Here is a 27,595-nt window from a genome sequence, read left to right on the forward strand (position 1 = left end):
ATGGCTGAGCCTTAAGTAACTTTTCATAACTTCAAACATAAGCTTATGTGATTTGCTGAGGCAGGGCTTTCATTTTGAAATTAATGCTAACATTTATGCATGCGCTTAGTTTCAAGCACTGTCAGTACTCACATTGGACTTGGATTTATCCATTGATAGACTGAACTGTAAAGAAGAAACAAACCTAGTAGGATAGTCTCCTGTGTAAATGTAATTCATAAATATTTGCAGAATCATGTCTACAGGTTCAAATACGTCTTGTAGCTATTTTATGGCTTTGACAATGTTACCTGTTCGTTTTGTCACTTTTAATTTTTTTTTTTTTGTTACTAGTACAGTGTTTGAAATTAATTTTCAAATTTTATTCTCTGTTGATCAGGAGAAAAAAAAGAAGTACCTATACAGTGTTAACATGAATATTGACCACAAGGTGAGCAGGACCCTCTTTTTGTCAGAAGCTTGCTTGTCAGCATGCCGGTGATAGATCAGATGTAAAGAAAATCACTTCTGCAAAACCAATTTGCTAAGGGGCTTGTAAAATCCATTTTTAAAAAGTTACTGAGGCGAAAAAGTGAAGGACCAGCCAACCAGATATTTTGATCGGCTCTTCAAGGTCAAAAACTGATTACTAATTCATCAAATACCTTACTGGTAGCACTGTTTGAAGAGCAAACAACTCTGTGCAGATGTTCTACCTAATAATTCTAATACCATGGAAAGATGGGTAGGGTAGGAACAAATAGAATTTTTTACTTACTTTTGGCAATGCTACAGTCGTAGGAGCTGTGGTCTTCAAAACACTGGCAGCCCAGTTCAGTACATTGTCCATTGCCATTACAGAAAGCAGGACACCGGAGAACGGTGAGGATTTCCTCCTGGGTAGCAGATAGCTGGTTTCCTACATGAAACACTCTGTTTCTGTTTCCTAGCACTCTTCTTTCACATTCATTTTCCAAAAGGGCTATCAGTGCCCTCACCCAAGCCACATCATCTTTGAGCTGCAGATCTAAAAGGCATATATCAATTGCCTCATCCATCTGTTTTCCAAGGAGACCTTTACACACTAAGCCAATGGTGGAATTTGCAAGAATTTCGTGGCAAATCTCCCGAGCTTTGGTGGCAGTTAGGCCATTGGGAGTGGGCCATGCCAGGGGAAGTTTTGTCCGAATCCCTTCAAAGTAATCCTCTGGGAAAAAATATGCAAAACTCTCTGAGTCTCTCTGGCTTGGGCTACGCAAAGGGTGAATGGATGAATACTCATAATAGTCGTCTTGCCTTTTTGCTCTTCTTAGGTCTTCTGTTGGTTTGGTAGAGTTAATGGAACTGTTGCTTTTCATGGAAACATTGTACGTGAGGGGTTTTAATTGGTCCTGGGGGCTGCCTCGCTTTTGAACTGATTTAGGGAGATATCTGTGATCAAAAGACTTGGTGAACAGTTTATCTTTTCTTAAATTAGACTCTATTTCTGAGTGAGTGACAAACTCTGATGTAACATCTAGATAGGAGATTGCAAAGGTGTAATCCACGTGATCATAATGGCAACCAGAGGACTGAGAGAAAGGAGTCCGAAAGGCATTCTGCATGTTTACCATGGGCATGGACTTTGTGCTCTCCTTCTGACATCTGCAGTAATTTTTCCTTTGCTTCTCCTCAGAAGGTTCTGGAGTCTTGTCAAATAAACTCTTCCCTGGAGGTATTCTGATTTTAAAATAGAAAGAGATTAGAGAGAGGAAACTTTCAACAAATTGGTCTACAATACCAAGTAAACTTTCTTTCCCTGAGGCTGAGAAATGCATAAATTCCTAATCTTTCTACTTAAGAAAATACTTAAGTTTAATCTCCAATTTCTTTAGTCACTTTTGCACTGCCCTTCTTGAGTTGTCCTGTACATTTTTTAGCTCTACATGGAGACTTTTTAGTAACAGATGTTTAAGTGCTTCGCTGGAGCGTTGCCTAACTGCTTGACTTCTCTTTGCAGAACTTTCTGTAAGGTGCAGGTTACCCTTTGCATATTACACATGAAATAAGGCCTTGGATTTGTCCCTGGTGTGACTCAGGCACAGCATGGAGACAGACATATTTGTTTCCAATACTTTATTATGAAAATCATCTTTATCTCTTTGCCTGTGCTCTCCTTACCAGATATTTTCTCTAAGACTTGGATGACTAAATTTTTTTCTTTTAAATGTTTTTTTTTCCTTTAAAATTCTTTTGTGCATACTTCATCGCATTCTTGTCTTCTAATGGAGCTTTTTTTGAGTTTTTCTTTTGACACAAAGTTTTTTTCTATTGATCATAGGGCTAGGCTATCAAATAAGGGAAGGTGGTATTTTGTTCCCCTTTTTTAATTTAGTCCAGCTTTGATGATGGATGAACTACTAGAGAGTTTAGTTTGAATAAGCAGCCATGATTAAAGTTTCTTTAGAAATTTCATGAGTACAAGATCTCATATTGATCTTATTTCTGCAGAATAAGAATAATCCTGGAGCTTCATAGAAAAAGATATGCTTCTTGTCCCAATAGTTGGCAGCACTTCATTTCCAGACAAATTTGAAATATCACCAAAAATTTAAATTATTTTGGCATTAATTTTGTCTTGCAGCCAGAATGTAGAGATTTCAGGAAAGTGAAAACATTTGCCAATATTTTGGAGCCAGACAGTAGATACTGTTGTAGAAAAAGTAATTGCCTTTATGTAATTTTTCCAAAATAAATTGAAAACAACATGTATGATATTACTATTTTGATCATTGATACAATACTAACTTTTAAATAAAACATCATGGTGACACAGGTAAAATGAACCAATTTCTCCTTCTGAAACATGAGCCCAGACATTTATGAAACCATTTTTCCGAATGTGCGGGCACTGCAGAATACAATGTGATACAATAGGATGACTTTCATGCTCGCAGAAATGCACAGGCTATTCTGCACTTTCCTACAGACTAGGACAATAAAACATATTTGGTGATTGATGGAGCACTAGTCCTTTGGGCAAAGCAGTTTAGTGCCTGACTGGGCATCATGCTAGCGCTGTTCCTCCAGCTCTGCATGGTGGTGTTACCTGCAGCTGAAGCTGCCCAGACTTGCATCATGAACTAACTGTAAATCTAAACTAAGGCAGCAGAAGTAGCTCTTTCTTAGAGGGAATATGACAGGAACTAGAGGCTAGGGTAAATATCATATATTTAATAAATAAACAAATAACTTAATCACGTGAACTGGTCCAGAATCAGGACAGAAAGTTAAAACACAAATGAAAATTTCAGTAAAAGGAACCTCTTCTGCCTTGATATTTTACTGAAATTCCTTACAAAATTCCTTTCTTATTCCCTTACGAAACCCTTCCTTTCGTCAGCCCTGGCCGACAGGTTGGGGGTGTATGGTGTGGAAAGGATGGAGCCACTGGAAACCACGTCCTTCCTCACAGGCATGCACATACCGACAGCACCTCAGTGAGCCAGGATGTGCCTCCTGTCCCCTGCATAAAATGACTAGACTATCATTCTTCTTAGCTGCTGTCCTGGTTTGGCTAAACCAGGACTATTTCTCCTTTCAGGAGGTTTTTTCTTTCAGTTAAGTTTCTTCTGAGTAACTGCACTTTCTAAAAGTGAAGTTATATGCTTTTCAGAGAGTGTCTGTTTTTCAGACTTGATAACGCTTGATGTTTATAGTTGCTACTGAAGTATCAGTAGGATTGATATGCAGAGAGGCCCATGTTTATACTTATCCCTATGAGAACCAAGGACACTGCTGGCTGCCTTTTGTTAAACAAGTGAAAAAGTTGTAAAAGGGTCACACCTGCAGAAAAGTGCAGATGGGACAGGTGACCAGATACTGACCAACGAGGTATTCCATCCCATCCACGTCATTCTCAGTATAAAGCTAAGGGATCATGGGGGTCTCGCTCTCTTCTTTCATGGCCGGCATCCCTGTGGGACCCTGCTCGCTCTCCTGCCTGTGACTCTGATCCATGCATTCCTGAACCTGGTTCCTGTCAGCTGCAGAGTCCGGTCCGGGACGTCCGGGTGCCCACCCTACTGCGGCAGTGGCATGAGCAGCTGCAGCCTGCAATTCCCGACCATCATTGGGAAACTCAGTGTTGGTTTTGTGTACTTTTGTTTCCGTTATTAGTAGTCTTAGTACTAATATCATTATACTATTTTTCATTATTATTGTTTTATTAAAGTAGTTTTAATTTCCAATCTGTAAGTCTCTCCCCCTTTCCTCTGTCCCTTCCCTTTCCAGGGGGAGGGAGGGGTTAACAGAGAGCATCTGCTGCACATTTTAAGAGCTGGCCCAGCTTTAAACAGTGACAGCTGCCCATTACAGTCAAGGAAGAACTAAAGACAAGTTTTTCAAATTGAGTTGGATGCCTTTATAGAGAGTCCAAAATTAATAGCATTGCTGCTGGTTTCTCAAAAGATCTGAAAAATAGTTTGAAAAATCTATTTTACCTACTTAAAATACATGTTTTAAAATTCAGCTCTTCCTTGTCCGGAATGTATTTAAGGGCTGGGAGGCTCTGATGTTGTTTTATTGTTTAAAAGTTGCACTAGAAAGCTGATGTTTAAAACAGATCTGTGCCATTCAGAGCCCTGCAACTGCTTGAGAGAGGTGGGAGCCAGGGAAAGAAAAAGCTGAACTGCCAGATGGTGAGCACTCAGCCTAGCTTCAGGTGCTGGAGAAAACCTAACATGCTTTCAGTGTTATTTAAAATGAAATTAAAAACAGCAGCAGAAAAATCACCGTCTAGGTTTTGATTTTTTTACTGCACCTTTTCTCTGTGAGTGGATCAGAGACCAACCCAGTCTCCTCTGGACGTGGCCTCTGCCTTTCCATTGGCTTGGATTTTTGATCAGGTTCTGAAAGGTCCTTGAGAATCCATCCTTGGGAGTACTATAAGGTGAAACTCACCACCCCTCCTGCCCTTCTCACTTAGCAGGAGCTTCTTCTGCCTTTGCTGAAGTATCTATATCACACGTGCTGAGCGCTAGAAAGCTCACTGATTTATAAATAAATTCCTATATATTGTGCTTTGGCTTCTGATCTTTCAACAAACGTCCTTTGAACAGGTCCTCCTAAGGATCTTGTTAGCCCGTTTTTGGGTTGTCAGCAGGTGGTCGGTTCTTGCACCAAACTATTTCTGCATTTGCTTCCCAGAAGCAAGCTCTGACTGATTATCACATTATTAAGATGTTAAAGATGGCTGCTGAACTCTAAATAGTACAATTTGTAACGACAGGTCAAAATTGCCATTAAATAGCCATTACTTAGGCCCATTGAATATAACTAGAATATGGTAGAGGTGTTTGTTTATTTTCTGAAATGCAAGAGGTCTGAAAATGTATTGTTCCTACAGGATTGCACTAAATTCCCAGGTACAGATTAAGTGGTACGATAAGGTAGTTTGCCTTATTTTTCCTTATTTGCAAAACATACTTCACAAACAAAACTACTCAGTCAACCAAACCCATTTTGGTTTTAAGAACACCTATTAGGCACGTTTAGAGTTCAGCAACAAGAATTAAATTGTGGTACAGGGATAAGGATAGGGACAGGTACAGGGACAGGGATACTTCATAAAGTCAGACTCCTGGCTTTGGTTCCAGACCATCTGTCTCAGAAACTGCAAGTTTTTAGAGTTCACTGTTATCATTAGTAGAGTAGATACTAAGTTTTAGCATGGTACATACATTACCACATTTTGTGAAAATGTAACATTTAAACTATACTCACATATTGTAATTAGCATTTGGGAATAAAAGAAGAAGGGAAACACCAAACCCTTAATTAATCCCTATTGTCAGTTATCTACATTTTCTAGTGTGGGTGAGAGCTGCATTTTTTTTAACAACTGAGTGGGATCTTAACACAGCTGTTTACATGACATCACTTCCAAATATAAAACTTCTCTCTTAGTAACTGCTTATGTGTATTGTGCAGACTGAAAATCAAGCCCCTGTGCTGTTAGGATGGTAATGGGTCTCCAGGCTTCCATTGCTAGATTAAGCAGATCTCTCTGTCAGGTCATTAGGGGAGTATGTAATGGAATAAACCTATCAACAGCCCTTGAAACAGTGCTACAGAGCATCTCCCAGGCAGGGATCCTCTCTCGCTTTGTACCTCCACTCCTCTATGAAGTCTTCCTCGGGCACATTGCTCAGGTCGTTGTGACCGATCCCATCAAAGAGGCCACACAAACCTCTGGTGCTGTTGAAGTCGCTGCCCGGCGTCCTCACTGTCAGACCCATTCCCCACTCGCTCACGTCGGCTCGAACAAACGCTCCTGAAGGGAACAGGATCTGAACGGGCAGAAAAAAAATCCCAGTGAATTGAAGCTGTTACCAAGCTTTTTATGTGATAAAAAAATGACCCTTTCTATAAATAAAAATATCAAAGTAGGATGTTGATGATGGCAGAGGTAATTTAAGATCATTTAGATACACTATACATAGTTATTTGTGCTACTATTTAGCTTACTTTCATATTCTATGGTACTAATATCTGATAGCATTACATAAATATAAAACTGCACAAGTGCTTTCTTTTTAACTTAATAATTACATCCATTGAAATTTTCCCACTGGTAAGTTACCAGCTAATTTTAGAAGTGACTTCCATGACAATAAGGCCACCCTTGTGTCTTTGCCTGGGAAATCATTTCTTTCAGATAAACTGCCAAGTTTGAAAAACAGCTTTCTTCCCTCTGAAAAATCGTTTCATTTTCCAAGGCCGGATTAACCAGAAAATGATTGTGTTTTAAAGTGGATAAAGCAATTTTCTCATTAAAGAACTTGTGGTAGGCTTACACTGACCTTTAAAAAAAAAAAATCTTGAGGTTAGGACAAAGAAGTAACTGTGTGGATAATGGATTTTTCAGATTGGTGTCCCAACCAATAATAAAAAAAAAAGAAAAGAAAAAAAAAATATGTTCAAGTGAAATGTATTTTTGTTTGTTTGCTTCATTTTTACAGGTAAAAAGAAAATTATTTTGAAACTGATCTGTGCCAGGAGTGGAAGCAGGAGCACCCTATCCTGACAAGTAACCTTAATATTTTTTTTTGATCCAAAAGTAAATGTTCTCAGTTAATCTTAAAAAGTACATAAAACAGTTGGAAACATCTCATTACAATAATTTCAAAATAATTATTTTCCTTTTTTTAAGTGATCCCTGCCTAGGTATAATTTATTCAGCCAAATAATGTCCATTGCTTTTCTTTCTTTCAGTGGGGATTTTTTGGTCCCTTACAAACTCCTCCCCACCAAATCTATTCATATCTGTGAAGAAGCAACTAGCTTATATTTGTATTTCTGTGTTGGAATCCAGAGTTTACATTTTGGCTGCACTAAATAATAATGTTGCCCATTTTAGTCATCAGAATACTTTTTGAGGAGCTCTCCATGAGTGATCTCCTTGTCTGGCTGAGCAGAGTAGCAAAGGGCCGCTGATTACAATAACAGTCAGGGACACTATGTTTTGAACGCAGAGCCTCTGTGTTTTGATCGGGACATTTAAAGCATCCTTTTTTCAAAAATTATTGGCTTTGGTGAATAATGGAAGTCATCATATAAAACCAGTTCTTTGAATACATCAGAAGGTCTTGGCTGTACCTCCACCTTGCCTGTACCCCCACGTTGCTTGTACCTCCACCTTGGCTGTGTGTTTCTCTTCCCAAGGTAAGTTTAAAAAAAAAAAAAAAGATTCCCCACCATAAAGCTCAAATGGTCTAATGGTTTAGTGGTTTAACAGGTAGAGCAGGAGAACTGAAGTTAACACAGTGCTGTGTAGGGTTTGATTTCCTTCTTCAGATAAACATATGCCTTCTAATTATATGCTTTATTATAAGGAGCAGCATTTCCTACAAGGCTGCATATAAAATGCTTTCAGTCAGGACTGCATGAGCTGTTGCAGTCTTCTGTGCTGTCTGGATTAATATTCCCAGGTGTGGATTTATTTCAGGATTTTGGAGGGCTGTAACCCCTTCTCCTCCTGCTGACCCAGGCAAGGCGTCCCATCTGCCACGGAGGACCTAACAACTGTCCAGGTTTTCTGTAACCCACCTGGATTTCACACTGCTGATTGAGGCTTTGAAGAAACTTTTTGGAGACCCCAGTTTGCAGAGATATATAGTGACTGACTGCTGGAAGCTGCTACCTTGCACAGAAAAGAGAGTGACTTAACCCTATTCAAAGCATCAGCCTTGGATGGCATGGGATCCGCAGGGGAGTTGACTCCTGCACTGCACGAGGTTGGTGATGGGCAATTACTGAGCAAATTGGGATGCACCACGTACAGTGGTGTGATCAGGGATAGTGTTCATTGCTACCCAGTTCCTATGGATTCCCATTCAGCTCAGGGCAGGATTCATATTCGTGTCCCAGGTGTGTCCTGATTGGTTTCACTGAGGTGTAAATTAGAATAGGGATTCCTTGCTAAGATTATTCTAGTAATAAAACAGTAATTATATTGCATTCAGTTGCAAAATGAAATGACAGCTTGCTTTCTGCTTTTTCTCTATTCTATAATTAACAGACTTTCAATTAATGCCTTTCTAAGATCTATTCAAAGCGAGATCACGAGGAGAGCCAAGCAGAGGCACTCCCTGCATCATTCTGGCTCTACTGTGGACCTATCTTCACCCAAAACATTTCCTGGCAACGAATCGTGATGATATAACTCTAGGATAAAATTATCTTCTTGGCTGTAACTCGTGGCTGTTCTCCTCACCAAAGCCCCTGGTGCAGTCTGCTCTTATTCTTCCAGTGATTTCACTGGATTAGTGTGGATAAGTGATACTCATGTAAAGTATGCTGTGGCCATATATTTTTTAGGCACATACTTTAAATTATACCAAATGTTGCACATTTGCAGCCCATTTTCATGGCTTTTGGGGGCTAATATTGCCTTACTGTTGCACTCTAAAACTACATTATTCTGCTACCTGTGATCTTTCCTTGAATATTTATATCGTAAGCTCTGCAAAGAAATTTGCTTTATGTGATGCGGTTGAGTAGTGCCTAGCATAAACAAACTGAGAGCGGATTGCTGTACTGCAGAGAGTAAGTAACAATATTGGCACTCCGCTATGTCTCCAAGAAATTTCCAGAGATATTTGTTTTGTTTTGTTTTACAGTTTGTTAAACTAACACTTTAACCAGCTTCTTCCCTACATCTTGTTTTTTTGGTACATTTTGCTGCAAGCGCTCTTATGGCTTCAGATAAACTTTTTTGTAGCTACTTCATTAATAATTCAAAAATATTAAACTCATATTTTTAAAGAACAACAACAACCGGAGTACTCAAATATCCACGTACTGTTATTTTTCTCCCTCCGTAGGACTTTAGGATTTTGACATGTGGTGATGCCTCAGTGCTTTTGATGGCTAGCTGGGGTCTGCTCTCCCGAAAATGGCCATTGCAGGTGTCCAGCACCACGGTGTCACCCCCCTCTCGCGCAGCTAAGCCACAATTGCAGGCGGTGGCAGAGCGGTGCCCTCCACAATCCCATTGCCGAACGTGCACTTCAAACGCCCGGGACATGCTCTGGCACAAAAGGAAGGTACCAATTTTATAGTTATCGTAGCGCCTGAAGAGCAACAAACAAAAAAAGAGGATTTAGAGACCCAGAGCATCCACCTGTGACGGCTGTTTGTTGATACTTGTACAACAGTGCTCCTTAATTAGACCAGCGTGGTGGCTGGCCTTGAAGGAGGGAAAAATCAGCATGCAGAGAAGTGTTGCTTCGGCACCGTGAGCAAGGGAATGCCGTCGCAGTTATTAGCTGGAAGTGCATAAGAATTCACGTGAAAAGCGAGTAGCTGTCTCCTAGCTGCTGCTATGGCAATGGGCATGGATAAAAAGGTTAAACATTTGATAAAAAGCAAATGGGAAAAAGTCCCTGCCTCCAGGCCTTAATAAATATGTTTTGGTTCTAACCGGATGCTTTACAGCATGATATTCTTCAAAGCAAAACCAGTGCTCAAATAACCTCTTCTGAGACTAATCACTAACTTTTACAAGACTGACTGTGGCTAGGTGAATACTTCATGTGAAAAACTGGGATTCTACTAAAAACTTGTTAAAATGAAGTTGTTTCCCCCTCCCAACAATACTTAAGTACTTTCAGTACTTAAAGGGGACTTATAAGAAAGATGGGGACAGCCCTTTTAGCAAGGCCTGTTGTGACAGGACAAGGCGTAATGGTTTTAAATTAAAGGAAGGTAGATTCAGTCTAGATATAAGAAAGAAATTTTTCACAATGAGGGTGGTGAAACACCTGAGCAGGTTGCCGAGAGCGGTGGTAGATGCCCCATCCCTGGACACATTCAAGGACAGGCTGGATGGGGCTCTGAGAAACCTGATTGAGTTGAAGATGTCCTTACTCATTGCAGGGGGGGTTGGAGTAGATGACCCTTAAAGGTCCCTTCCAACCCAAAGCATTCTGTGGTTCTATGATTCTATGATTCAACAACTTCCCTGTAAGCACAACTTTTGCTCTAAATGAATTGGCAATCAGCACAGTGCAGTGTGTTGAATAATTTGGGACTTTCATTCTTCTCCGTACAGAAGGTCCTTGCTTTGAGTGAGGCCATGAGCAGAATAACTTTGATAACTTTGCAAATGTTTCCCCTCTGCACGAGCCAGGTAAAACTCCTCCCGCCTGCAGCCCCTTGGGTTTCCACAACAGGGACCTGAGAGAGGATCCTCCTCTGCTTGTTCTTTGATTTCTCACTCCATAAACTTGTCTCATTCTTACTCTATTTTATTCTAACGTGATGTGTGAAAGCAAAGAAAACAGTAGCTCTACACTTTATACATGTTGCTGGAGTTTTCTCCTCACAAGCCAACAGCTGCCGTCTTTAAAATCGATGGGTTATTCTACTTCCTTTTAAGGCCCTGCATTTAGTTTTAAATATGATTTTTATGAAATTAAGTAATATGGAAACTAAGGTTATAATAATAAGTGTTATTCTTTTCTACAATAAGAAAAAAAAATGTGAAGAGGAATGTATAAAACACCTCAACTAAATAACAGGATTATTTTTAAGCACTGTCATACAAACATCAATATTTTTGTCAGTCTGTTAATGTTTCCTATGCAGAGGAACAAATGGCTCAAGAACAAAGAATTTTTAGCATGTATAGATCTATATTTTATTTCTTTTCAGAATAAAAGCCATGGAAAACTATGTAGCTTGAAACACAGTAAGAATTTAAACTCCAACTGCTTTTCTCTGCTAGAAACCACATCTGACTTTATCTTTCATCTTGAAAAACTGAGTGAAGTTGGCCATAAAATGGTAAGATTTTGAATGGTTCTGTCTCATCTTATTTTCTAATCAGGGACTTAAAACCTAAGTACACTGCATAGATGCCGTTGCTAAGATTGATTAGAACTAAGGACAACATAAAAAATAGATAATCTCTTTTAACAACAAGTACTAGCTCCATTTGGACATCTTCACAGGAGAGACAGAGGAGACAGGATATTTTATGAGAATCACCTTCCACAGTTTCCTTCAACAGGGGAGCGTAGAAGGAAAGGTGTTTAGAGAGCCTGGAGGAAAATCGTGTATCAGAATGGCTGTACCCAGACTGATCAGCTGTATCCAGTAAATAAGACTGTATTAACATACGCATGCAAATATCATTGCAAGTATGGGAGATGTTTACTGTTTAATAACCATTGACAGCAGACCCAATCCAAGTCTCCTGGAAGTCACTTAGAGTCTTTCAATTAGTTATGGCACAGATTGCATAGCACATAACAAATCTGCAAAGTGTCTAAATTGAAGCTTTCAGCTGCATTTGAATTACTTGAATGGTTAATTGATTGTAGTCAGGTAAACTTTCATGATGTTTATATAACCGTAATTGTGGTAATGATTCTTTGGACAGTATTTGAGAAATTACTTGTGGCACTAAAAGCATGAAGTAAGAGTTACCGGAGCCTTTGCATGAGGGAGCTCTGCATTTTCTTTGGGAACCAGGCATCACTGCTTGTGTCTAATTGCAGTGCACAATGCACTTCCCCATCCTGCTTCCCTGATAGTCTGTAGCGATGGATGCACTGGGTGGAAAGTGGTTCCCTCCCTCCCCATCGGTGTGTTTGGCTTGTTTTTCAAGGGGTGCAGCAAGTTCTTATCCTAGACTGAAGTCATGACTCAAGTTGTGCTCTTAATCCAAGAAGTATAAAATGCTCCTATGTCTTTGGTTATGAAAGCGAGATGCTAAGAATAATTTCTGTTGGCTTATCATAACAGAGGGACAGAAGAGAATATAAATATGTCTAAACAATTACTACCAGTAGCGTTAGATTGACTAACGCAATGCACTTACTATTCACCAAGCTACACTTCGTCTTTTTATTAATTCAGTTATTATTGTGTCTGCTCTTGAAGATTTTCCACCACAGTTTTTCCACTAAATTATTTGATTTGTTGACATGTCCCTCTAGGCTCCCTCATTTCTTGCCAGTAGGAACTATTTTATGCTAGTTGTGACCCTAGGAAGTGCTGGGTGATGCCAGAGGATGTTCTCTGGCTTCTGAGCGCTCATCACTAAGGACTGGTTATGTTGTTCTCAGGGACCAAAGCTGTTGGGTTATGTTCAGCAGTCATTGGCTGCTTGGGGACGTATAAACTTCTACAGACCATCAAAAAGAACAGCACCTCTGGCAGGGCTACTCATGCCCAGGACTTAGTTGTAGGCTGCTATGATGACTGCTATTAAAGCCAACCAGAAGCGTGAAGCTGGGCAAGCTGAGGGATTTTGTCATAGTGCAGGAAACGGTGCCATTGCCCCTGTGGCAATATTGATGGATGCATTAGCATAAATGTTTGAGAAATCTGAAAAATCTTTTTCCTTTTTTTTTTAAGGTAAAATGCAAAATAACATGCATGATATATGTAGTTCACCAATCAAGAAATATTTCCCTTTTTATATTTTGCCTTAAAAGAATTTTCTGCATATTTAGTTTTAAGCTAGTACTTCATATTTAAGAATCTAGAATTTATGGTACGAAAAGCTTTTATATTTATAATGTGCCATAACTAGTAATGAGGGCTATACTTCTGCTTTACCAGACTTACACATTTGTTTAATTTAGAAGGTACTTTGCTATAAAAGGAAGTGCTCTCTCTGGATTTTAGCTAGTATAATTAACGCTATTTCACATCTATGCTCCAATATACACAAATTGATTGTGCTTACAGTGTAAAAGACGACACATTCTTCTTTGATTTTCAGTCAGTTCCTTTGGTCAAAAGAATGAAAGGATTACAAGATAAATATTTCTACAGAAATATATTAGCAGGAGGCATACCAAAGGGGAGCATTATCATTAGAAGTGGGAGTTAGGTATTTCAGTTATCTAATAAATAGCTAACTACCTCAGATGTAAGGTGAGCTCAGTATGTCAGACTGAAACCCACTGAAACATCACTACAGAATGTACAAAATGAAGTAGTATTGTGAAACCTCACAAAACAACCTATATGTTGGATGTGACCACTTCAGTAGGAAAAATTTACTACAAAACCCCCCCCAACTTCTAGTCTTTTGATTTTCATGCTATTTTTCAATCTGCCAACAAATCTGCTAAAGAAATTATTCAAATAAGTATTTTAAAATTAAACTAAATTTTAAATTTTTAATGATTTTCATTTAAATTTTGGAAATGAGAAAGGTTGCAGTTTTCTATTTTCATGTCTGTTTTCATCTTTGCTTTTCCCCATTGTGTATTCTTCCTTCTCTTCGCCGTTGCTAATGGGAAAGTCAAAGGAGGTAAGCAACTCTGTGGAAGGCAGGAGTATGTTTATGTGCATACCTGTTTGTGTAGCAAACGCTCCTGCCATTTTGCTGTGGGCAATGTTCCCCATCTTCAGACTTTCCCTTGCTTTTAATGTGACAACCCTTCAGCGAGCCATCCCCAGGACTCAAGTGAGTGGAAAGGGTGTCAAAGAGACAACTGATCACCACCCATCCACAGCAGCTCTGCCTACAACATTTTGATCTCAGAGTCTCCTGTCTCCTTATAAGCTGATCTACCAGCTTTGTGATGGAACAAATGTGTTTCCTTGGGTTACGTTCTTTGATGGATGCTCTGCTGTTGATCTCAGAAGCAGTTTTGATATTAGGTTTTGTTTGCTGCCATCTTTGTAGTCGTATAGTGGTGGGTAAAGGCCACTATTTCATTCAGTTCTCTTTGACTCTTTTTGAAAGTTTCTTTTCTTTCCTATGTAAGATTTTCATCCCAGCCCATACCTACAGATCACTTATAATCGAGGTAGCTCCAGATGCCCAAGACCTGATGCTCCACTCATCCTCTCAGCCTATTGCTTCATAGTCCCTAGGAGAAGTTTCTCTTAGCTTTTTCTCTTCTCTTGTTTCACTGCTTACAATCTGCAGATCAGTCTCTTTCTGATACTCTTTTATTATTGAGGGACACTCATACAGTTTCCTACTTGAGCCCACAAGCTTTTTATACAATTCTTCCATTCACAATACCTAATGCACACCTAATTTCAAACACAATTTCCCACCACCATTTCATGACCAAAGGGAAATGCTTCAGTTCCATACCTCTGTGTTAGTCTTTAGCTTTAGGTTATAGGTTAGTTAACAGGACAGAAGCAGGAATTGCATTCTCCACTCCATAAATACAGAGCTTTAAAATCATTTGCTGATGTGTTAACATTTTTTTGGATAGGCAGACAGAGAAGTTGCCTAACTGATGTGTAATAGGGTGGCATAATCATTACAATAATTGAAAGGGAAATTATTTACAATAATAAATGGGAATATAAGTAGGAGTAATGGGACTGTGAAATGATGGGCAAGAAACTTGGCTGAATATCAAGAAGTGATATATCTTAGAGAAATAACCTAGTTATTGAGATGGCAGAAGCCCCATCAGCTTGGCTCATTTGAAACTATACTGGACAGAGCAGTAATGAATGTCCATCCACAAGGAAGAAACGTGTAGTTATCAAGTGGCCAAGCTAATCCTGGGATTTTTCCATTTCAAGGCTGTGTGATTCTAAGGCAGGATGCCACAGAAGGGAGGGCTTTTCCAAACTCCCTGTGCTCAAATAGAATCTCAAATTGCTTAGAAGCATTTCAGTGTGCTATCAATAAAATAACATTGATTTATTTTATTTTAGGCCTTTTTTTTCCCATAGAAACAATGTAAAAATATGCTACATGGCTGAGAGCATTCCCCTATTCCACAAGGCACTTTTGAGTAATTTATGACTTCCTAAACACAACCTGGCAGATCACTGTCCATTCTTAGCCCTAAAGCAGAAGGGACTACTTCAGAATATAGATGTATAGACAGTTTAAAATAATATTCTAACCTAGTTTAATATCCCACAGTTGAAATAATTGCAAATACATGAGGCATAGGAATATCTTTGCACCTCTTGTAGCTCTTCCATAGCTTCTACGTATCAAGCAGTCAAACTTGCATGAAATAAGTGCCTGACCACATTATAAATGGTATTCAGCAAAGCAGGAGGGAAACTAGAAAGCCCTAGATGTGCAGAGCTAATCTGCTAGCTGAGATTACCCAGTTCAGGTGAAATCTTTATTTGAGGCAGATGTATAACCTTTAATGGAGTCACTGCCTTTCTTACTCACATTTCATCGACAGATTTCTCCAGGTTTGACGTCATTTCAGATGTTACCTCCAGAGCATGTTGGACTGAAACTGGGACATTAAGATATCAAAATTAGAATATCAGACCTGCCGAGCCCCTGTGGATGCTGTGCGCATAAAGTCATTATCTGTGCCATTAGGAGGTTAACGGCAGAATGACAAACCTGGAATGTGATCTGAAATATTAGCAACTTTGGATCAAACGTGCCAGATGCAAACTTTAAAAACTTTCTGTTATGTTAAATAGCTGGGGTAAATAGATTCATGAATGATTAGGGAAGTTGACTGAAGAAAAGTTCTGCACAGTACGGGCTGTCAAACACAAAGGTGCCACCTTCGGCTCAGTAAGGCTTTCAGCAACTTGCTGCTGGATAACATAGGAGGCCATCTGGACAGTACAGGAGGACGTACGCCTTTATATTTGCACTCTTTGCCTGATATTTGCCACTTATCATTTCTGAACTTCTTTTATCTGAGACAGTATGGCCATTTTTATGTTTTTTTGGTTGCGATTATGACTGTCAACTCCATGCAGAGATGCAGCTGTGCGTAAACCAGCTCTGGAAGCAGAAGAATGCAAGAGCTGAGTGACTTTGCGTCAGGTGTTACTCAACTGCTGGGAAGGACCAGGTTGTCCCTATGTGTGGTGCTACTACAGGGACATAATGACTCACTTGTGTGGAACTGGGGTGTCACTAACACGATGCCACATGGTGTGGACACCCTCTCAAAGTCATTAATGATAGTTCTGTTTGAAGAACATATTGGAATCTGACCTTCGTCTTATAAAAATTATTCAGACTCAAAACCATTGCCACTTCAAGATTAATCTATTTCTAGTCCTTTTGTTAAGAGTACAAACAGCTGGAAGGAAATCATGTATGTTATTGAAGCACTATATTAATCACTATAAGCAAACTAGTACAGTGCTCTTTTTGATATTCTAATGTAAAACCAAACGCATGCTACATCCAGAAACTGAAAACTGCAGTAATTGAGCCAAATTATTTCAAAGTAGGATACTCACCATCCATCAAATGTGATAATGTGTGGATCAGTGAAAGAGTAGCAGTTCCCTGTTGGGAGGTCTCGAACTGTGACCTAGTTAAAATGAAATGTGTAATGAATACAGTCTACGCAGCAGTTTTTCTTCATTACTGTTCCTCACAAAACATTAAGGGCAGGATTCATGTGTCAAGTACAAACTAAAATCTGACTTCTAAAACATGATTGCGAATCGGTACCAAATAGGCTTCGCTTTCAAAACAACGGAGTTTAATCATATGCAATAAGGGAGTTCAAAGTGCTCTTATTCCACCTGGCTTAATGCACTGTCTTTCTTTACCTGGTAAAAAGTGAAGCTTTTTTATTAAACTTTTTTGCTAAGAAGTAGATCATTTACTGAAATTATCAAGAGAGTAGAGTGCTCATTAAATTGTACTAATTTTAATGCCTGAAGTATGGTATAACGTATGCTGTAATTAAGTAGCATTAGCATATTTTAGTAGTAGTCGTCACTGCCTGTCCCTTAATTTGACCTTATATTTCCTGATACAGCATCTGAATGGCTGATTTATATACTTGATGTGCAGATTTTTGATCGGGTACTGGTGACAAGGCCCCAAATCAGGCTGCTGGAGCCATCTGCTTTTGGCACATGAATAAAAGAGGAAAGGATCTACTAGAGCAACAGAGATCTTCAGCTGCATCAGCTCTTGGATACTTGGGCACAAGCTGGATCACAGATGAGGTCTGAGAGTCCTGGTGTCCTGCAAGGAGCAGATATTGTGAAAGCCAGATGTAGGGCAACTCCCTTTGAAGCTGCAATACCTGAATCTCAGGCAGTGCTGGGTCTGCATTGCCACGTCTGCTCAAGATGGTGGTTTTTTCATGGCTGAATACTCTGCTATCCACTTCTCAGAAATGCAAGACTGGGTTGTGTAGTGATTTGCAATATGAAGAGCTCCCAGTCATACTGGTAGGAGTGACGAAGTATTATGGTTTTCCCCATATCCAGCCTGCCAGGCTGATTTCTTGGCCAGGGTTGTTAATTCTTTGCTCACTCTCTGCCCATGAGAAGTCCAGAGGTTCAATTCAGTTAGTTCTACCATGATCTGCAGAGCAGGGAAGAAGAATGGCCACTATATCCTTGTGCAGTCTTTCAGTGATAAAGAACTTAACTTTTAGGAACACTGGTGAAATTAAATAAGTGAATAAGAAGGTGAAGATAGAACCACGCGTGCTGACAGAATTCCTCACCTGCAGCAGTACATCATTTGTATTTCAGAATGTCCCTTAGCATCGCACAGAGGCACTGCTCAGACACCCACCGGTGTCTGCAGTACCGAACTATTAGAGTGATGGTCTTGAGGATTGAAAAACTGAACACCTCTTTGAACAGCATTTTGCTCTGAGGTCAGTTGTATCATTTGTATCTACAGTGTGATATAAAGAGATGTCTCAGAATTTTACTATTTCCTCCACAGCCGCAGTCTCCCTAAGTAAAACCTTTGCACAAACCAACCCACGTGGCTTTTTCGGCTCTGCTCGTTTCTTGCATGATACCAGCAGAGGATGCAAGTCCTAGTTCTAGACAGTCTTAGTTTGCTGAAGAAATCCACTTTATCAGTTGCCTGAATATGTCAGGTTGTTCTGCCCAACATTTCCCTTCAATTTTCAGATAAATCAAAAATATTGAACAAGTCTGAAGGACTAAAGATTTTGTGTATTTTAATATACGGATTTTTCCTTGATATGTTGCAGGTACTGTGTTACATTAAGGCCTCTAATTAACTGCAAAGCAGCAATGGGGAAATGGGGAGGGAGGGAAGGTAATGTCTATTACGTTTCCATAGATCAAGTTTTAACTGAGATAGATGGAATTTATTATTAAAATTGATTAATTCCATTTCACACTTGCTGTATTTTCATATTCTATTGAAAGCATTTGTAACTTCAAGAAAAATATATGGGTATGTGAGTGCACTACACTGAATTAGCTGCAATTTCTGATTTAAGAATCTTAAAAGGTTTAAAAGAAGCATATGCTGGAGAGGAAAGGATATAGTCCCATACTAGGCATTTTACCTTTGAAGACAAAAATTCTTTTGGTGCAGTTTAATCTCATTCTCTCATGAGCAAATCCACAAAAATTAGGGCAGTGAAATTATAGATTTCATTGGGGGTTTGGTTTCGGTTACTTAAAATATACCAGCTTGAATGTGTCACTGCTCTGAGAAATTTAGCTGAGTCAAATCTGTGATCTGGTTTGTTCTCTCAGGTGATGGGATTATAGCTCTCAAATCTCCCAGCCGAAGCACTGAAACAACTTCACAGACAATGGGCCAGTCCCTGCTCGCCACCATCCCTTGGCCAGGCTTTCTGCAGGGAAAACGTCGCTTGCCTCCCTGATTGCTTCTTATTATTTTGATTTTGGACATTTTGTACAGGGATAAATGAAGACACAGAGTAGCCACGTGTCTTGTCGTAGGTGTCCCGGTGATTCCTGGCACAGTCACAAATTGAACACGGCACTGCTGAGTCCCAGTCCTCCTTTCTCATTACCGAGACACTGCGTTTCCTCTGTTTTCTCAGAAACTGTTTCCCAAACCCTTGGGTTACTGTCTCCCTCCTTCTGGAAAAGGTGCTAATTCCCTAACTCGGGTTCTCCCTTTCTCCTCTTCCAGCATACACAAGCATGCCTGGTTACATCTATAATCCAGCTGTTGGCCTTACTGATGTACTGGCTAATAATCAAACCTAAATACGTTAAAGCAAGGGGCTTTACATGTTAATTTTCTTGGTGTATAAAGAAGCTGTTTTGGTTTACTCTACTGACAGCAGTCCCCAAATGTTTATGTGGTTAAGGTTTACCAGCATCTCATTTTCTTTGATACTAAACCTCCCATTCAAATTTGACACGTTTTCCAAATTAGTTTAGGACCCGACCTTCACATCCTTGGGTGTGTAAGCCCTCCAAAGCAAATCCCTCCATCCGACTGGCTCAGCTCTGATGCGGCTGATGCGGTTCCCATCCTGAGCAAAGTCTGTCACGGCTGTCACTGTCAGCGTGGCGGCTGCACAGCTGCCTTCCGAGCAGGGCGCCTGCATCAGATCCACCTGGCATGCGGAAAGGGCGATGTTTGGGGGCCCCAGTAATTGGCTATCTAAAATGAACACGAACATCGAGTCTGACAAGAGTTATCCAAACAGTTTCCCGTACCCTGTTTACCATCCAACACAAATGTTTCACATTCCAGGACACACATGCCTTGAAACCAGATGGGGTTTGCATGAAGGCAGTTGTGACTGACTTGATCTGGCATCTCTCTGCACATTTTACTGTGCTTTTTCTTTTTTTTTTTTTGTCCCTGCAGTAGGCAGTTTACTAAAACTCAGTGGTGCTTTTCTTTTCACAGGTGTTAATATTTCTGGAATGACAGTCTTATCTTTATGGGTCCATGCCCAGGGAATGAAGACAAGTAGTTCTCATGACAAAGAAAGAGATGAGTCTGTGTTTCTGGAAAATGTTGATCTTTCACTAGCTTCATTATAAAGAGGTATATGCTGGGAGTTATTTAATTTAAAATAAACAGAATTTTTGATCTGGAAAGGGACAGTTCTCAAGTCAGTTTTTAGTGAACTTTGGATCCACGACAGAAAGGCAAATGCAGCAGATTTGTATTTGTATTTTTGGCTTAGCTATGTTATGGTACTTTACTTTCCAATCTGTAAAATGATGGTAGTTTTATTTCTGTCTTTGACAGAGGCATTGTGAGGATAAATTCACTAAAAGAATGTGGAAAAGTAATAAGCTACAGTGGTACTGGCTATGTAATTATCTGTGATGGGTAGGGAAGTGATGGGTAGTGACAAAATCAATATGGCAATGGCAAACCAAGCTATTCATGCAGCTCTGTCTCTGCATATTATATCTTTCCTAAAGGGATGACTTCTAGCAGCATGACTGGTAGTGTCCACTTCTCTTGGGTCCTGACCTTTCATGTTGAGGTCTCAAGTAAAGGACAAACTAGGATTTTTGTTTCCATAGATGTGAGTTTTTTATTTACAAACACTGAATTATGATAGCATTTGTTTCTGAGTCATCTGCTCTGCATTTTATATAGTCTGTGTCTGCTCCTCAAGAAGTCAATCAACCCTTCATGAATACTTTGGTGGGTAAAAAATGAAGTCGTGGCCCTACTGAAGCCAGTCAGAATCTCACTGTTGATTTCAGAACCGCCAGCGTTTGTGCCTAGTGTGTAGCTTTCTGTCCCAGACCATTAATTATGAGCCGATAAGAACAAAGTTCTAGAAATGGTGGCAATGTAATTAATCTGATATGGAAATAAATGATTTCTATATCATTTTCCCATTTGTAGAATTGCTTAATAATTTATAGGAGATAGCATTCAGGTATTTAAAGATGGTATTTCTAACATGATCAAATAATCAATGTTTTATTCCTTACAGAAAAGGGTCATAAAATATAATTTAAACTAACCCTATAGGGTTCTATAGGAACTGAACTAAAACCCTACAAATATTAATAGCATATTATCTCTCACATAAAACCCTTAAAGGCTGCCTCACATCTTATAGAAAAGCCCTCACTCATCTTCAAGGTTCTTGATTCAATTAAATTGGAGGTTTCCATGAGGAATAGTTATAGCCATTACAGCCCCATGAGCTGTGCTCACAACCCAGAACAAAAGGTTAAAATCAAAGAAAATCATCTTGTCAAAATAGTGATGATAAACTTAACAGAAGTCGAACTCCAGTGGCTCTGCTGTGCTGTGGCATTCATTATGATATTGTCTGAACTTGGAGAGATATTTCTGTGCTTGTAATTAGCTTTCTTATCACTTATTCCCTACATAATTAGCACAACAGTGGTGTTATATGGATTCAGGCAGACAAGGAGCTTGTCAGTTAATTTATTCAGTATAAACAAATACCAGCTAAAATTGTTTTTATTTTCAATTTATAGCACTGTGGCCAACACTACATTTTTCAGAAGCCCACAATGTTCCTTCAGATAAACTGACGGACCCTAAAGACAATGAAAGCACAAAATAAACATGCGGTTATGCAAACATCCAGGAGCAGATACTCAACCTTAAGTATGTATAGATACCTCAATTGATCATAAATGGCCCAGGTGTCATCCAAGGAAATAGCCTCAGGATGGAGCAATCAAGGACTAGAGCTGGTTATTAGTTTAAGCTGCAGAAATCAGTTGATTAAAACTAATGGAAGTTTTCCACTTCAGTGACAACTTCCTTCAAAGATTAGTTAACTGGTTGAGTTGTGCCTCCATCCTGGCACCTCTTGGCACCAACACATCAAGCCCACTGGCAGTTGGAAATAAAGCTGTTTCTGCAAGTCTTACCTCCCCTCTTTCTTCCAGTCAAATGCACGTTGTGGGACTGGAGAAGACCCTGGCAAGGGCACAGCCTGAGCTTCAGCCTCAGCCTCAGCCTCAGTCTGTCTCAGTCTGAGCTATTGAAGTCAGCCTCCCTGACTTGAGAGCTCCTGGACGATGCATTCATTGTCCAAGAGATTTTAAAAGGCTTTGTCGATGTCTAAAAAAATATAAGTTAAAAAAATGACCTTGACAGTTTATGTGACTAATTCATATTTGATCCTCATAAACACTAGGTGTCAAAGTTGCTTGGAGTCTGTGGGTATGTCCCATCACGTATCGGCCTGGGCTCTTATCTACCTCAACATCTAAGAAAATCTGTTCCCATGAGCTCAGCGGATGTTTGCCTGATGGACCGGCAGAGACTCTAAGCCAAGAGCAATATGTAGAACAGAGCAGCACTGAACCATGCAGAAATGTGAAGTACTCCACGTACGTGAGCCAACACAGCTGCTGGAACCATAAGGTGCCATTCAGTTTAAGATCATTGTGTTATGATACCATTTGAATTATTTTTTTCTTCTGTCTGAGCACTTGGCTGATGATGGGGAGAGAAAAGAGAGGGATTTAGAAAGGGAAAAATATCAGGAACTATCTGGGTTTTGCCAAAATTTTTTTGAGCTGGCTTTTTGTGGGTAGAGAAACTGTGGCTGCAATCCTATCTCTAAACATTTTTCTCATTGTGCCACCTATGGAAGAGAAATAAATGCCTTGTTAGAAAAAGAGTTGAGTGTTTTATTTACCGCAAATGGAAAGTAAATATATATATATGCCCCCCTTGGTTAGGCATGATATTCCACCAGATTAACCTGAGGAAAACATTTACTGATTAAAAGGGCAAGAATTTTCTAAGTGACATTGTCAATGTTTTCAAGTAAAAAAAAAAAAATACATTCAGAAAGAGAATAATATATAAGCATAAGTATGATTTTTTTCTTTTGTATTAAGTTAGGCAAAAACTGTAAGCCAGCAAAAGAAAGAAAAAAAGGTTTCAGTACACATTTACTGAATAATAAATCTGCAGGTGAGCCTCTTATTGATAATTAATGAAATTATTGTACCTAAGACCATTGCAGCTACAAAAACTTAAAATGGAATTTTATACTCCTGGAATTTAAAATAAGTTCTTCTACTCATACTTATTTCATCCATAAATCTCAACAGACTACCGTTCAGGTTATTGCTAGTCAGATTTTTTTTTCCCTCAAAAACCTGCATGATATTGTCTTCTATTTTATTTTGCAAACAAATACATGGCCAAGTTTGTTGATTTTATGACTTCTGCCCTTTACTGTTATTTACATCTTATAATTTCTGTTACAATTCTTGTAACATAAATACAGGAAAAAATAATCACACTGATTCCATGCCGATATGTGAAACTCTTACCCAAATCCTCAGTACTTAGCTGCAAAGTAATTTTACAGGAATCATCGTGCCCGGGACAGGCAATGGGTACAGTGCTCAGAACAGTCAAAACGTGCTCTTTGCCATCCTCTGCAATTTGTAGTGATTCTGGTAAAAACTGGAAATAAGAAAATAATTTTTAGGACATTTTGACAGATTAATTAGGCAATCCCGATATTTGTGAAATTGTGGGTGTTTTTAATCAATTATGAAAATATATAATTTCCTGGAAAATAATAATAATCTTTGTAATAATCCTCATAATAATACTAATCTTCATAATAATGATCTTCAACTTTATGAGGTGGAATTGTTGTTGAAATACTTTATCATTCTTGGCAATTAAGAAAAATTTTGCAGTTGTCATATTGTCATGGTTTAATTAATTCTATCCCGGCCAAAACCAGGACACATATATAGGGTCTAATTGCTTTTCATCTCCTAATTTCAAAACATGTTTTTATTAAACCTGAAAAAAGCATGATACTATAGAATTTATTAATTTGTAATATCCCTAGTTAAAAGGAGCTCCTATTATAACGCATTAGGAGAAATACCATGGCCTAAAGTATGGCGTTACTTCATGGTCATGTACTCTATGTTTGTACTCTGCCCCAGGTGCAAAGTGAGTGCAATTTTTCCCCAATTCCTCTTCCTGGCTATGGCAGGAAGAAGGATTTCTCCATACATAATATATTACAGCTTCGGTGGATCATGCGCCGAGGAGAGACCTCGGGTTTTGCCATTTCTGTCTGTCTGTTCTCCTGCGGCAAGAGCAGAAACGGCACTTGGGGCTAATCAGAAATGGGAATTTCCATTCCCTGGGAAATTCTGACATTTCAAAAAAAAATTGAAACTGTTCTTCAAATGTCAGACAGAATGGGCTGCCAGATTTTTCAAACACCATTCATGGAGGCATGAAGCTTAGATACTCAGAAGATCTCAAAATCTCCTGGAGTGCCAGACCGACAGTGTAATCCTTGAGTGGGATTAGACCTGTTTTTTGCACTTACTGTGAATTTATCTTCAGCAATTCGTTTTTTGTAGTGCCTGGCCATACAAAGATGATGGATAAAAGTTCATTTTTGTCTTCACTTTGTTCTGGTTTAGTTACAACAAAATTTGGGTCCTTGTCAATGTGTCATCCCATGATACTTAACAACCAGAGTACTTTGGGGTGTATTTACTAGAAGATGTCGTTTTGCACATTCTTTATGGTGCATTAGTGTCAACACCTGCACACGGTGCTGATGGGTGCTTTAGGGTGTTTTACGAACAGACTCAAAGCCATTTTCTCAAAGTGAACATAAAAGCAACACTGGTTATGATGATCAGGGCTTGTGTTTCTGTGTCTTGTTTTTCAGAGCATGTCAGATAATGTATAAATATTCCCTAGGGATACGCCAAGTCAGTAAATCAGAGCCATGGCATTACCTTAATCCCGGCATAGAAACCTTTGCTCTCTTCAGGCAATGACTGCTGCTCAGGGATGTCCCTTGTAAAAGGAGTGACAGTGCAAAAGACCTGTAATAAATAAACAGCATATGCTATAGCTTTTCTTGAACAAAATTCATATAATTATGCACCTTTGTGTTGATCAGAGTTGTTAAGTTTTTTCTACCTTTGAAACATATTTTGGGGGTTTAGGCTTTAAAAATGTTTATGCATAAATCTTGAGATTTAGAAGAATTTTTTGTTCATTTAATAAGCAAAGAAACTTGACTTCTGTGTCAACAATTAATAACACTGAATGCTTACAATGTGTTTTCTTCTGCAGTTTTTCAAGCACCTTGGTTAGTGATATTAACTCATTTTAATTAGGGAGAATTACATTGTTCATAGACGTTACTGTCAGGATTAGGACATTAGCCCTTGGGATCCCAGATTTCACTCTGTCCACTGAATCAAATATCCTCTCTACCATGTTTGTAAGTAGATTTTTTACTGAAATTAGTTTGACAGTCATCTATCTCAGAAATTGTGTCAGCAATATAAGGTCTGTCCACTGAATCAAATATCTTCTCTCTCTACCATGTTTGTAAGTAGGTTTTTTACTGAAATTAGTTTGACAGTCACCTATCTCAGAAATTGTGTCAGCAATATAAGAAGGTCCTTTTTTTCTTATTGCATTATAAAAGATGATGCAGATGTGCCCACAGGGTTTATATTGGGGAAAAAAAAAATTCCCCCAAACAAAAAATTCCACCAAACACAATGTACCAGGCCATTTATGTTTTATTCCTAACACAGTCACACAACCTTTCTGCTGAGCCCGCACACCATCTGCCATCTTAATGTTTCATTGGTTTCAGAAAACCCAAACTGATAACATCATTTCTAGAATCATAAGATTAAACTACAGAAGCTTTCCTTAAAGCAAACGACAAAAGGTTCTGAAACTGTAGTTCTGAATTTTTTTTGAGAGGCCTCTTCTCAGAAATGGAATAACAGAATGTGACATAGTAAATCAATTCCAAATAGTCAGATGACATATTTATAGCTACCGCCTTTTTTAAGCCTCGAGTAACCCATGAGGAGGAATTGGACCAATCCAATTTATTTTCTGTTGTGATAAACTCCTTCGGACGGATTTTCCAGCGTCACTCATTGGCCATGCTACTCTTGGTCATATAGGCAGGAGTCGCATAGCACTCTGGAGTATTTCTTTTACCACTCTAAATATTCCTCTTCATTACCAACAAGTCATGAGTTTCCTCCAAACTGAACAATCCTGTTTCCTAACTCATTTACGCACAACAAAAATGCCTCACAAGCAATACAGTGTCATTTGTACTGCTATGGGAAAAATCAAGTGTTTTCTGTGCTCTTCAGGTGGATTATTTCCAGTCCAGCTCAGTCCCAGGTTTATGTGCCTTTTGGGTCGTTTTTACCTTCGTAAAGTTTCTCACTCTTTTGCTGACAGCTCCAGCCAGTTTGGCCCAGTGAAAATGGTGTTATTTGTTACCTTAACTAGATAGAAGCCTTGAGGTCATACTGGGTGTACTGGGGGAAAAAAAAGACACAGGCCTCACAGAGATACTTTACAGTTAATATTTCTCAGATACTTTGTAGTTAGCCAGTTCGCCTCCAAAGGAGACTAAGTCGTTGTCTCCTCAAGGTAATAAGCCCCTGTTATCATTAGATATTTATTATCTCCAAGCATTCCCTAAAGGTTCTTGTTCAGCTTACGGAGCTTTCAAAACAGTTCTTCTGCTGGGAAGGCAGAAGGCGAGCGTTGATCTTCCTCCTGCTGCTTCTCCTACAGCTGCCACGGGGAGAGTCTGCAAAATCGGGATCTGACAAGGCGGTGACAACAGAGAAAGAGTTCAGATAATGTATATTCCCCCTGTTAAAAAAAAATTATACCGATCCCCTTGCAGAGCTCATTGAGCAAATTGAATGCAGCTGCATTGCAGATAATACATTTACACTTGCCGAGCTGTTTGCACTTTTGACTTCAAAGCTTTTTACCGAAATTTTTACACGGAGACTTCCCTCTGAGCACACCACGAGGAGTGCTCCTGCCAAGGAGAGAGCTGCAACGAGAGGCAGCAGGGTCGTGCACGAGGATGCCTGGCACTGATGGAGGCATCTCCTGGTAATCTTCCCCAAAGTGACATCCTGGGAAACGTCAGAACCCAGCTTCTTTCCCTGAGAGCATTGTATTTTCTCCCATATATATTTTAGAGGTCTATTTTATTGATAGAGTACTGAACACTAAAATAAAAATGATAAAATAAAAATGATACACAGAGATATTCTTAGACTATCAGGCCATTCCAGTTCTATCTTTGACACTTTTGGAGATTAGCACAAACTTTGCAAATTCAAAATGTACGGACAGCTGTCATGAGTTACGTTTTATTTCTGTCTTTTATATCGTTCCTCCCCTTGTAGTGCCTTTACCTTGTTAGGTGCACACTTCACTTCACAGTCAGCAGGTATGTTCATCGGCTACTGAGCTACAGGTTGACAGTTTGTCACGTAATTGTTATGATAGTCACTCTGATGATGGGTAATTTTACCTTCAGCTAAATACTAGCTCTTCTTCTCCAGTTCACCAATCAACTTTTTCTTTCTCTTCTTCCCCGCACGC

At 39.2% G+C, this 27,595-nt stretch overlaps 1 protein-coding gene across 1 annotated transcript; it reads right to left on the minus strand.

The window, feature by feature from the left end:
- Nucleotides 1–757: 757 nt before the first annotated feature.
- LOC104156726 (von Willebrand factor D and EGF domain-containing protein-like) lies at nt 758–27,450 on the minus strand (the record flags this gene model as incomplete). The annotated part of the gene is made up of 8 exons (XM_009694796.1): nt 27,406–27,450; nt 24,934–25,023; nt 23,482–23,617; nt 19,617–19,834; nt 16,696–16,769; nt 9,323–9,593; nt 6,130–6,308; nt 758–1,698 (listed from the first exon to the last, which is right to left on the minus strand). Coding segments are annotated over exons 1-8 (1,954 nt in total), but the record flags the coding sequence as incomplete, so codon positions are not given.
- Nucleotides 27,451–27,595: the final 145 nt, after the last annotated feature.

The sequence above is a fragment of the Cariama cristata genome, unplaced genomic scaffold, assembly GCF_000690535.1.
Source record: "Cariama cristata isolate BGI_N322 unplaced genomic scaffold, ASM69053v1 scaffold25252, whole genome shotgun sequence".
Classification (NCBI taxonomy): Eukaryota; Metazoa; Chordata; class Aves; order Cariamiformes; family Cariamidae; genus Cariama; species Cariama cristata.